At 44.3% G+C, this 12,556-nt stretch overlaps 1 protein-coding gene across 3 annotated transcripts in view; it reads right to left on the bottom strand.

Annotated features, from left to right (window-relative positions):
• Positions 1–12,556, bottom strand: part of PDE1C (phosphodiesterase 1C) — a 507,283-nt gene that overhangs the window by 411,127 nt on the left and 83,600 nt on the right. For all 3 annotated transcript variants that reach the window (XM_043589209.1, XM_043589210.1, XM_043589212.1), the window contains exon 2: positions 3,575–3,625. In XM_043589209.1, the coding sequence (XP_043445144.1) occupies positions 3,575–3,625 (51 nt within the window). The remainder of the gene's footprint in view (positions 1–3,574; positions 3,626–12,556) is intronic.

The following is a 12,556-nucleotide window of genomic DNA, read 5'->3' on the forward strand; positions in this document are numbered from 1 at the left end:
GCTCTGATTAAGGTCAAAAGCCACTGTTAAGCATAAAATGATGGGGACGGGGTGATGAACGGGCCATGATAGGATCCAGAGACTCACAGAAGTCACTCCACAGAGTCCGCAACCACAGCACTGCTATTTCATGGCATATTAAGTGTCTCCAGTCTAAAGGTGACAGGAACTGAGCTTGACCCATGGGCTTTGGCATCAACTTCTTTGAGGAAGGTTCAGTGGTTCTGGGTGGTGGTGTCAGCCTCTGAGAGACAGAGGTTCCAAGAAGAAAGCGGGGGATGGGTTGTATTGCAGAAGTGACCAGAATAAGGCCTGCAAGGCTGGCAAACCAAGTGGTCAAGCATGATCAGAAACCAGGCCTTGGAAAAGCTAGATGTTTTCATGAGTTCTACACTCTACTTCCCTCTGCTTCTCTTTTGGGATCTCTTAATATAATCAACACAGTTCACCTCTGTTGCAATATGGGGAAGCCAAGAAAAGTATATTGATTCAAGCATGGGCAAAATCTCTGGAGAAATGAGCAGCATATTCCAGAAGAATAAGGAATCAGAATGTGAGACCCCACAAAGGGAATGAAACCCCTGGGATGACTTGGGAGGCCAGTGGACCCGCCCCCCTCCTTCCCACCCTGAGCTCTTTCTGCTGACCACCCCACCTCTTGAGTCCAGCTTTCAGAGCATCTCCAACCTATGTTCTCATTGCCCACTCCCATCTAGCCTAAATCCATGCTGGGTGGTGCACACTGTCAGGGCTTTCTGTGTGTCTCAGTGGGGGCAAAAATTAGAGTGTCGCAGTATTTCATCTTCTGGCCTCCAAAGGAAAGTCTGTCAACCAAATCCTTCCACTCTTCCCAAAGTGAACATTCCATTCACACCATATCACACCTTCAAGATCATTTTCAATTTGTATATGTGCTGCCGAAGCGAGCACAAGATCATTTTCAATTTGGTAAGTAAAGTCTCAATTAGACAATGCTACATTAAGAATTATCTTTTTCTTGGGGCACCTGGGTGGCTCAGTCGGTTAAGTGTCCAACTTCGGCTCAGGTTATGATCTCACGGTTTGTGAGTTCAAGCCCCATGTCAGGCTCTGTGCTGACAGCTCAGAGCCTGGAGCCTGCTTCGGATTCTGTGTCTCCCTCTCTGTGCCCCTCCCCTGCTCATGCTCTGTGTCTCTCTGTCTCTCAATAATAAATAACGTTTAAAAAAAAATTTTTTTTAAGAATTTTTTCCTCCATTATGCCCTGTTCAATCTCCAGAGCCTCCGCCAAAAACTATATATATGGGGTGCCTGGGTGGCTCAGGCAGTTAAGCACCCAACCCTTGATTTCAGCTCATGATTTCACAGGTTTTGGAATCAAGCCCCATGTCACGCTCTATGCTGACAACTTGGAGCCTGCTTGGGATTCTCTCTCTCCCTCTCTCTCTCTCTCTCTCTCTCTCTCTGCCCTTCCCCCACTTATGCTGTCTCTCTCTCTCTCTCTCTCTCTCTCTCTCTCTCTTTCTCTCTCTCTCAAAAATAAAGAAATAAACTTTAAAAATATTTTTTTCTTCCTAAAATCCACCTCATATTTTCCATCTAGTATTTGCTACAAAAAAAATTAGTGGCTAATGTGCCATCTAATTTTTTTTTTCCAGGACAATGCACTGGTAGGAAATTTTTTTCCTTTTTTTTTTGGTCCAGAATCACAGAATCAGCCCAACTTAATTGGTTTGTCACTAATTACTTTTTTTCCTAAAAGGATATTTTTTCTTTCATCTCTTCACTTATCTCCTACGAATAAGCTTTCAAGTGACATATCCTCTTTTCAACCCAGACACACAACTTAGAAGTTGTGGAAGCCATTTACAAGTGAAGTCACCCTCTTCTATCTGAGAAGGGACCGGCTGCTCCAGGTTTCATTCTGGCTTCACGGTGAAAGGCCCCCATCCTGTCCCCTTCCTACATCTCCTGATGAGCATCAAAACTTCGGGGACTCCCGAGGAGATGCACGCAGCACAGTGTGCCCAGCGTGGTTGGGTTACCATTTCAGCTTATTAACTTGCCTGACTACTGCTTGGGAGATCAAGAAACAAAGGGACTAAAGGCATATTCATCATCCTCATTGAGCCGTGGGATGAAATGCTTATTTTGGGAAGTAATGGTTCCAGGTAGGAGGGAAGTGAGAAAGGAGTGTTTTATTACACACCTTCTAAAATGTGAGCACTTAATGCTCTCGCATTATCATCTATTATTACAGTTCTATACAAGCCATTTCTAGGAACCAATCCCAAAGTTTTGAAGCCTTCCCAAAAGAACTGGAAGGCAGAATTTAGAAGAAGGCCCTCTAAATAGAAAAATTATACTTTTGATTCTACACATTAAGGCTTACTATGGTGGTATCCACACCCAAAACTCAATCCACCTTAGGAAATAAGGCCGTGACAGGGAATTTGTGTGCCATGACTTCCAAAGAAGGTAACTTTTTTATAAAGGAGAGAAGATGGGTACGGATTCCCTATTTTTCAGAGGGAGAAAACTGAGGCCCAGAAAGTTTCAGTGAAATTACTCTAAGTGAAAGCGAGCAAGTCGTGCTGGTGCTGGAAAGAAAAATCCTCCTGTTTTGATTTCCTGTTCCACCATTTCTCCACTCCATGCCTGTCTGGTTCGGGGAGCATCTCCACCCAGCCCCGCTCAACCTCTGGTATTTCTGCTCCCTTGTTGCAATCTGGGTTTTCATTCCAGAGAGAGCATTCACTTGCCGCATAGTTTGCTGATCACCCTGGCACAGAAAACACTGAGAGGCTTTTGACTCCCGTTCTCCCACTAATGATCAAGACCTACAGACAAAAGAGTCAAGTGAAATTGATGGGGATCTCCAAGGCCCTTACAGGGATCCCTGTGCCCAAGGAAAAGCATTCAACCTATCTTCACAATGTTCACACAAGCTTCAAAATGTCACCTAAGTGAGGTAAATTTCACACAAGCTTCAAAATGTCACCTAAGTGAGGTAAATTTCACACAAGCTTCGAAATGTCACCTAAATAAGGTAAAGCCAGTGGAGCTAGCCCAGAAATCCACTGTGGGTGGTGACGACGCTTTCACACATGTGTGGACCTTGGCAACTATAAGCATTTTACATACTCTTCCTCATGCTGTCGTCATAAAAAGCCCGCCCTTGAGTGCAGAACTCTCTGAGAGGACTCCCAGGGCAACAGTTCTCAAATTCAAATGTGCACAGAAATCACCTAGGGATTTGTTAAATTCAGATACTGATTCAGTGGGTCTGGGGCTCTGCATTTCTAAAAGTCCCCAGGCAATGCCAATCCTCCTGCTCCCAGGACCCCACTTTGAAGAGCAAAACCCTAAAGCACAGTTTGATAAACTACAGCTCTAAGGGTTGAAAGGGCAATAGCAATGAATAGCTCACCCACGATGGGGCTCAAATGAAATATTAACCCATTAAAGACATTTCCTATATTACTCTATTATCGACAGTGTTTTACTGACAGCTGGCAGGATTACAAGTGTGGACTGCGCAGGCAAGAAAGCCCCTGAAGGAGCCCAGGAAAGGAGTGAAACAAGATCTACTCACGAGAGAAGCGGGCAAGTGGTCTGGCAGGCTTGTCTCCAGCTTCATTTGCGACTGAAAAAGAAAAGCAGACAATGCAATAAAAGCAAGGCACATATGTCCACAGAATATGCCCAACCTACAGCTAATCCTCTGGGGGATTTCACATTAAACTATGTTTGAGGATCTTTGTAAGAAAATAAAAGCAACTTCACTCTGTCTATATTCACTCTGCCTATATTCTCTGTCTATATTTCCATTGCTGCTCTCAATGTCTAAATGAGGACAGATGTCTTCATCATTTTGATTAAGTGCATTTGAATAAAGCTGGAGAGGACCTAAGCAATTTGTAATTTCCTATGCCTCAGGGTGGAAAGTGGCTTGCACCCACACATTAAGAGGCATGAATGTCTGACTTCCAAACCTGTGTACGTCCTTCTGGTTCAAGCTTCCACTTATCAGGCTGTCTTAAAACACATAAATGCACCCCAACCACTTAACATAAAACCACTATGCTCAGATGCATAGGGCCAAAGCCAAGACAGGATTTCAGAAGGTAACAACAGGGTTGGTTTTTATTAAGAAAGATATTTAGGGGCGCCTGGGTGGCGCAGTCGGTTAAGCGTCCGACTTCAGCCAGGTCACGATCTCGCAGTCTGTGAGTTCGAGCCCCACGTCAGGCTCTGGGCTGATGGCTCAGAGCCTGGAGCCTGTTTCCGATTCTGTGTCTCCCTCTCTCTCTGCCCCTCCCCCGTTCATGCTCTGTCTCTCTCTGTCCCAAAAATAAATAAACGTTGAAAAAAAAATTAAAAAGAAGAAAGATATTTAACTTTAGACACTAACAAACAAAGGAGTTCAAAAGAGGGGATCAAGAAAATTCTTCAGAGAACTGCTCTAGAAAACCTTACCCTTAAAGCTTCTCAGCAGGGCACTTTACCCTCCTCTGATAAGCATCTAAATAATTTGTCATGTGGACAGAGTCATAATTAATATCCCCTATATTTATGAACACCACCTTTGTGAAGAAAAATGAGATCAATCATTAAGTGGAAACACAAGTTTCCTTCACTTTAAATATCACTTTTAATGCCCATAAGGATTATAGCTTGCTTGTTTTATATATTCATAGTAAACAGGCACGACAGTTGTGGTCAACTTGAACAGAACACCCAAAGCAATCAACTGGAAAAACCTGTTCATTTCAGCTTAGAAAAAAACACTCACTAGACAGGCAGAATAAAAGGGTGCTAAAGTAATCATTAATGTATGCAAAGTTGCAGCAGCGGGACAAAAGAAATAACTACTTCATAAACATTACATCAATTTTGCAAAGCACGGAAGGAGTGAAAAAATTCTTTTCACCCTCTCACAAAGGTAAAGATTTCACAATTCACTACATGTGGACAGATTTCTAAAGTTCATGGATCCAAACTCAGTCTACTTTCCTGTCATTTGCATGGCCCATTGTCTTCACTCTCTTTGTGGATGACAAACAAGATGTGATTAAAAAAACAACGGGGGGAGGGGGGTGTGACATTACCTGCCTCCGTTACCTCCCACACCCCAGCATTTCCAAAAGGAAGAGGGTAAGAGAGGCAGAGAGGAGCAAGCCCTCCTTAGGTACTGACATGAGTTTCCCTGGCCTTGAGTTCAAACTGTTTCCTCTCCAGAGATCCTTCTTTAAAGAAACAGAGCAAGGGTTTCTTCCCCCAAAATATTTGCTGCAGAAACTGATGGGCTACTTTTAAAGTAGAAAAACAAAACCACTTCCATTGCTGTGAACACCAGCAGCCACGAAATTGTTCAGCTTGGAGAGTGAGCATCTTCCCTGTGGGAAGGAAGAGGAGCAGTGACAATACTGTCACCATTTTACACTGCAGCGATGGCTGTTTCCTCACTCCAGGGCTTTTACCTCCTCTCCCCACCACCCTTTCCAAGGATGGGAATTGCTGACCCAGATCCAAGTCAGACCAGGAGAGGCAGGAATCGAGATCTAGGCCAGTGGAGTACCAAGAGACTTGTTTCTACCCAGAAGGAATCTGAACCATGCCAGCAGGATTATTTTCCTAAACATAGACCCAGTGCCACACTCCCTTACTTAAAGGTCTCCAGCGATGTCCCAACACTTACAAGACACAATCCAGCTAGCCTGACCTGGTCATCGAACACCTGGCCTCACCTATTCTTCTCAGCTCACTCTATTTGCCAGAGCATCCTTCAGTCACATACTCTGAAAATTCCTAAACACGCCCTACACACACCCTCCCTCCCCAGGACACCCCTCCCCACTGCCTCACCTGCCAAGTCACACTCATCCTGCAAGATTCAGGTGGAGACATTCATTTCTGAAAAGCTTCCCTGACGCTCATCACAGCTTCTCCATCCCATTGATCTCTGCATACACCCAACTCCCTTCCCAGACAGTAGTTAGCAAACTTTAGCAGGCATCAGAACAAGTAGGAAGGTTGGTTAGAACAGAATGCAGGGTTTGTTAAAGTAAAAATTCTGACTCAGTGAGAATCTGCATTTCTAACAAGTTCCCAGGTGATACTGAGGAGCTGGCCTGGGGACCAAATTTTGAGAAAAGCTCCTCTCAACTACAACCTACCCTACCCAAGACAAGGATCATAACTTTGCACCTTTGTATTTTCAGTCTTCTGAACACAGAGTGAGCACCACACAGAATAACACACAGGGTCAGTGTTTTCAGAACTAAATCAAGTAGAGGCACCTGGGTGGCTCAGTCAGTTAAGTGTCAGACTTCAGCTCAGGTCATGATCTCATCATTTGTGAATTTGAGCCCCACGTCAGGCTCTGCGCTGACAGCTCAGAGCCTGGAGCCTGCTTCAGATTCTGTTGTGTCCTTCTCTCTCTGCCCCTCCCCTGCTCACACACTCTCTCTCTCTCTCTGTCTCTCTCTCTCAAAAATAAATAAACATTAAAAAAAAAAAAAAAAAACTAAATCAAGTAGACTGAATCCATACCACTGCCACAGATGGCTTAGTAGACCAGAAACCTAAGACTGGCTTCCAGAGGATAATAAAAAGGCCCAGGTGTGTTGTTTGGCCCCACAATGTTTTAAATTTTTAAACAATCATCTACATCTAAAAATCAAGAGATTTCAAATATAAAATTTAGATTGTAGGCTTCTCTGAATAACTGAGCGGCTGTCCAGTCCACTGGCCAGTAATGGCTCACCACTGGGACGCCCGCTATGGGTGGTTCTGTCTCCTGCATGCTCAGGAGGCAGCTCTTTGCTGATCTGCATTGGGCTTTCTATATTCTCTGCATGGTCCACAAGGCAAATGAAAATAAAAGTTGTTTTGAATGAAACTAAAACTCAACAGAGACCAGCACTACAAAAAGTGGTTGTAGCCAAGCTCACTGAGCCCTTTGTCCCCAGCCCACAAACTGCCCAGGCAGCCTCCACAGACTGTTGGGACACACCTGGGCTTCTTGGCCAGTGGAACAGTCCTCTGCTGTTTGCCTTTTATTTTTTTAAAAATATATAGCAAGCTTTAACAACAGACTAGATGTTCCATTTATCAGATGCAATTAGAGCTTGAATTTGGCAAAATCTCATAAAAATAATTATGTAGATTTAAGGAAACTTATCCATATCATACTGTTGGGCAAAACATACAGACCAGTACATATGATGCTGACTTGTATATCTAGGCTATGTGTCTATATGGGTACAGAGAAAGGAGTGGAAAGATGTGCACTAGATATATTAACAGTTATTTCTTCTGCATCCTAGCATTTGGGATGACTTTTAACCTATTTTATACTTTTCTGCATAAACCTAACAGTTTATGATAATCATGGACCATGTTTATAATCAGGAAAACTGTTCTTATTAAAGGGGTAGGGAAAAGGTGTCTATTATTTGATACACATTAAAATTTTAGATATTGTGTGTGTATGTCTATTTATCTATTTATATAAATTACATTTTAGATTCAGATTCCGGAGGAGTTTGGGATCACAGAATCCAGGGGACTTTCCATCTCTAGTCCCAGACGATTCCCTATAAAGAGTCCAGAAACGAATCTCCCATCTGCTCTCCAAGGAGTTCCATACTTTCTAAATCAGGGATTTGCAACCCTTGTCACACATTAGAATTGCCCAGGGAATTTGGGGGTGGGGGGAGGGCACCTGAGTGGCTCAGTCAGTTAGGCATCTGGCTCTTGGTTTTGGCTCAGATCGTGATTTCACAGTTTCAGGGTTCGAGTCCCACTTTGAGCTCCACACTGGCAGCACAGAGCCTGCTTGGGATTCTCTCTCTCCTTCTCTCTCTCTCTATACCACCCCGCTGTGCTGTCTCAGTCTCTGTCAAAATAAATAAGCTAAAAAATGAAAATTAAAAAAAAGAACTACCTAGGGAACTTTTAAAAATCCTGATGTCTAGGCCATACCCCAGACCAATTAAACAGAACCTTGGGGATGGGACCCAAGCATGGATACCTGTTAAGCTCCCAGATGATTCCACTGAGCAACTGAGAAGTACTAAAAAATGGTGTAACTTCATACACCTTTACCAAAACAACCTTTAGGGAGGAAGGTGTGGCTCAAATTCCTTCAAAAAGTAATTACTGCTTTTCAGTTCTTCTTTTCAGGATGCTTTTGTTTTGTCATTAAAATCCTCAACAGAGACATACCTCTGCTTTAAGAAAAAAAGCAACTGTTAAGATTGCAAACATAACTATGGGGATCAATTAGTGAGCAACTCTTCACATTGCGAAGGTTTCTTATAGAAGGATTGCCTCCAACCTTCAACACATGCATACTGTGCACCAACCGTGAGCTTGGCACTGGGCTAGAGTCTGAGTGGACTGCAACAAGAGATTTCACTCTCAGCCTTCACATACAAATAAATTAGGGAAGCAAACTATGCCTTTCAATCTGAGTTTATCCCAGCCTGATGAGCTAAGAAATGGACTTTAAAATCATGATGATAACGATGATGACGATGATCCAGATTCCTTAGTCCCATCCCAGAAACACTGAATCAGAACCCCTGCAAGTGGGGACAGGAGTATGGATTTTAATCAATTGCCTCAAAAGCTATGTCTGTGGTACGTCTGTTGTGTGTCTGTTGTATATCCCCCTGCCTCCCCGCAAAAAATGGCCAGAAGCAAATCTTAAAGAAAGGGTTTGCCATGGAGACCAGAGAGAGGGAGGCAAGTGAGACAGGAAGTTAACTCAGAACAATGAGTACCCCAACCCCAGGCAGTGAAAGTGGCACTGATGTCCCAGCTAAGCTACAAACAATCCAGCCCATGAGAACAGGAAGGGAGGATGGTCCAAGCAGTTGTGGTGGTGGGCTGGGCAGGTGCACACTGCTTTGTAACCAAAACTAGCACCAAAAATACTACCACCCTTGTTTTGAAAGCTCTGGCACCTGGGGGTGTATAAACGCAGCTGGGGTGCTGGGTGCCCGGGTGAAAACACAGTGAGCAAGCAAGCCAGGAACAGAGCCTGGCTTCCTGAAAGGAAACCTGCCCGATACATTGGCTATCTGCTGCTTTGCCACAATCTCTGAGGCCAGCCCATGGACCCTCTCAAGGTGAATTCATTTGGGAAGCCTAGGGGCTAGAAAACCAGGCACAAGGAACTCCCAGAAAAGAGAGGCTTGGAATGAGGTTCCCAAGTTACTGTAAAAGCTGAAGCTCAGAACTGCTCACAAATGTTTGCTCACCTCACATTGCCGTCAACTTGCAAAGACCCAAGCAACAGCAAAGGAAACTGGATAGAATGCTGGGGAGAAAGACTTGGTCCAAGATCACCATTATCACCTTCTAAGTAAGACCCTCCATGACTACATTACCAAGGCCACACCTCCTGACTCCCCGCTCTTCCTCTGCCCCCATTCCCCTTCCCTGCTCTGGTCCTCCCCACAGCACTGTCACCTTCTCATATGCTCTGTACTTTACTCACTGGGCTTATTGCCTTTCTCCTTCCACTTCAAGGGATTCTCTGAACAAGCACCAGGAAAGAAGGTCATGATCATGATCACATGATCGTGGTGACATGACCCAAACTCAGAGCATGATTCTCTGCCGGTGAAAGAACTACTACATCCCCAGTGCCTAAACACCTGGCACACAATTTTTATCGTATGAATCAATGACTAACCTTCTAACAACCTACCACACAGAGTGCAATGGGGCCAAGAATTGGAAGGAGAAGTGGAGGGGGGAGGCACAAGGACATTAGCACACAGTAAGCCCTGTAAGTATCAATTCAGCACTGAGAAATATTTATCAAGCACTGACTAAACTGTAGATATCAGGTAGTAAAGCTGTGAACAACCAGACATGGCCCCTGCCCTTCATACTGAGTAAGACTGACATTCCCATTTGATAAATATTCAGGCCACTGGAATTCAGAACTGTCAGGTAACTTTTCTAAGACCACACCGTTGTGTGGCAGAACTCCCATCCAAATCCAGGTGTACCTGGCTCTGAAGCCCATGTTCATTCCATCTTTCCCATTTCCTTTTTGCCTTCCAAGAAGGGTAGGAAGATAGAGGCCATGCTCCAGAGAAGGCTACCCCTAGAAAAAAAGTCTTACTAAGGCCTGCCCCTCTCCCTTATGCCTCTAGCCCTGGTGAGAGCCACACACTGGCCTGCAGAGAGTGGAAGAGGTTACCTGCCTGGGACCTCATACCTGACACAAGCCCAGGAGATTCTCAGTAGAGAGGAATCCTTTTGTGAGTGGGTGCGGGAGTCAGGACTCACAGCAATGGCCTCCAGAAGGGGGAGACACTAGGTACAAAGGAAGGAGCTTCATGCCATGTTCCTGCCAGAGCCCCAGCTACCAGCCCACTCCCTAGCCCTCTAAAACCCTCTCTAGGTAGAAAGTAGTAACAAGGGAATAGAAACAATCGAATTCATGTTAGCATGAGAAGCACTACAACTTAGAAAAACAGCCTCAGGAGGCACGACCTATTCTCTTCAACAGGTAAGGAAACTGATACTCCGAGAGATCAAGCAACTTGTCCAAGATCAGTCCAAAGGCAAGTAACAGAGTCAGAAACATCATCTGTTTCTCCAGCTCCAAGCCCAGCATTCTCAGAAGAAGGGATGAAGTCAATCTCTTCAACTCTCGCACAGTGATGGGTCATGAGTGAAGTAAAGGGTCTGGCTTCTTTTTCCCCCACTGGGTTTGATAAATATCAATGCCTGACAACTCCAGGATCCATTTTAAGCATAAAAATGTTTAACTCTAATTGAGGATGGCTGATTCAAGTGCTGTGTTGAGAAGGCTTCTGGTGTCTGACGTATCCTCAAAGCCTGTCCCGGGGGTGGGGGCGGAGGAGGCTGGGGGAGGAGGGGTGGGGATGGGTAGGTGGGTAAATGGGAAAATCCCTACCAGATTAGATGACACATAAATGAATAAGGCCACAAAACGTATAATTCACAAATAGAGTTAATTACTTACGTAAAATACATAATTAGGGTTGCTAAAAATGAGAAATGCTAGCTATATAATACCGTATAATTCCGCATAAATACCGAATTTTATCTTCACAGCTACTCTCTTAGGATAGTGCTATCATTTTCCCATTTTCCAGATGTGGAAACTGAGTGTTTGAGAACCTAAGTAAATTGCCTGAGATGAAACGACTAGCGAGCGGCAGGTCTGGAAATTGAATCCACTGCTGCCTTACTCAAGAGCCAGCGCTTTTAACCCCTGTGCTACCCATCACACTTCCCCAAATGTTAATACTATTTCCTGAGCCCTACTACCAAGAAACCCAGACCCGGCGGGAGAGCCCCTTGTCTCCCCCCTACGTAGCCTCAAGTTAAAAGCTCACAAAGGAAGGCACCCTGCTCTCCTGTTCCTTAGGTGGAACAGAGCTCTGTAATCCAGGTGGAATTTGTGCCCCAATGACATAAAAGATATCACCACACCGCAGCCTGTTCCTGTCTCCCCTTCTGTATTCAGAGATGCTCAGCATTGCCTCATTATACCTTCCAGGCCAATTTGGCTGTCGAATCAACTCTGAATCAAGCTCTTGCACAAAAGAAAATAAAACCAATTTGTAGTGATGACTCATCAGGGCTGATAACTTGAAAGTGGCAGGGATAGCACACCTTCCAGACCCTCCTTTCCTAGGGTAATGGGCAAACCCTTACAGAGGGCAAGGCTTGCCTGCCAGAGGGCAGAATGGCTCACCCGCTCACTCAGACCAGGGTGCAAAAAAACACAGAAAAATCAAAGAAACCTTTGCCAACCTGAGAAGATTGCTTGGAAAACATATTGTCTTTATTATTATTTTTTTTAATTTGAAGGAATTTGGGTCATATGGGAAGACTCATGAAATGTATTTCTTTCTTCTCTGGTCCTGATTTTATACATTTGTTTATTTATGTATATCCTCCCTCATTCCACAAATTATATATTGCTTTCTATTTTGCTATATGCACCAATCCTTTATGGAAAAGAGTGGGATATTAATAAAAAAGTGAAATTTACTTATTTCAATCACTTCCTTGCTTCCTTTCCCTGATCCCTCTTTCCAAGTTGTCAGGTTTCAAACTGACTTTCCATAGCTTCCTGTGACGTAGATCAAACAATTTATTAACCTCTATTGAGTCCCCCTTGAGCGCCCTCTTCCCCATTGCTGTGGATGCAGGGATGGACATTACTGGCCCTTGGGTGGCTAGGAGTCCAGCTGAGACCCAGTGGTCAGGCACTGAGCTTTCTGACACAGATTATGGGAGTTGTTGCAATAAGGATGTATCATGGTGCGTGGTATTTCTGCGGAAACCACCTGGCCAGGGTACCAGGCCCTGACCTCACAGAGCCTGAGGCCAAGTTGGGGAAACATAATATTAATATGTGACATGATCCAAACTCTGTTGAATGCTAAGTGAAAGTCCTTGTTCACAGAAGAAAAAGAATCAGAACTTTATGAGATTAAAATCCAATATCAAGCTGGCTGCTCAAACTGTTAACTAATTACAGTCCACCCCAGACAGGGCAAAGGAAAGTATA

The sequence above is a fragment of the Prionailurus bengalensis genome, chromosome A2 (genome assembly GCF_016509475.1).
Source record: "Prionailurus bengalensis isolate Pbe53 chromosome A2, Fcat_Pben_1.1_paternal_pri, whole genome shotgun sequence".
In the NCBI taxonomy this organism is placed as follows: Eukaryota; Metazoa; Chordata; class Mammalia; order Carnivora; family Felidae; genus Prionailurus; species Prionailurus bengalensis.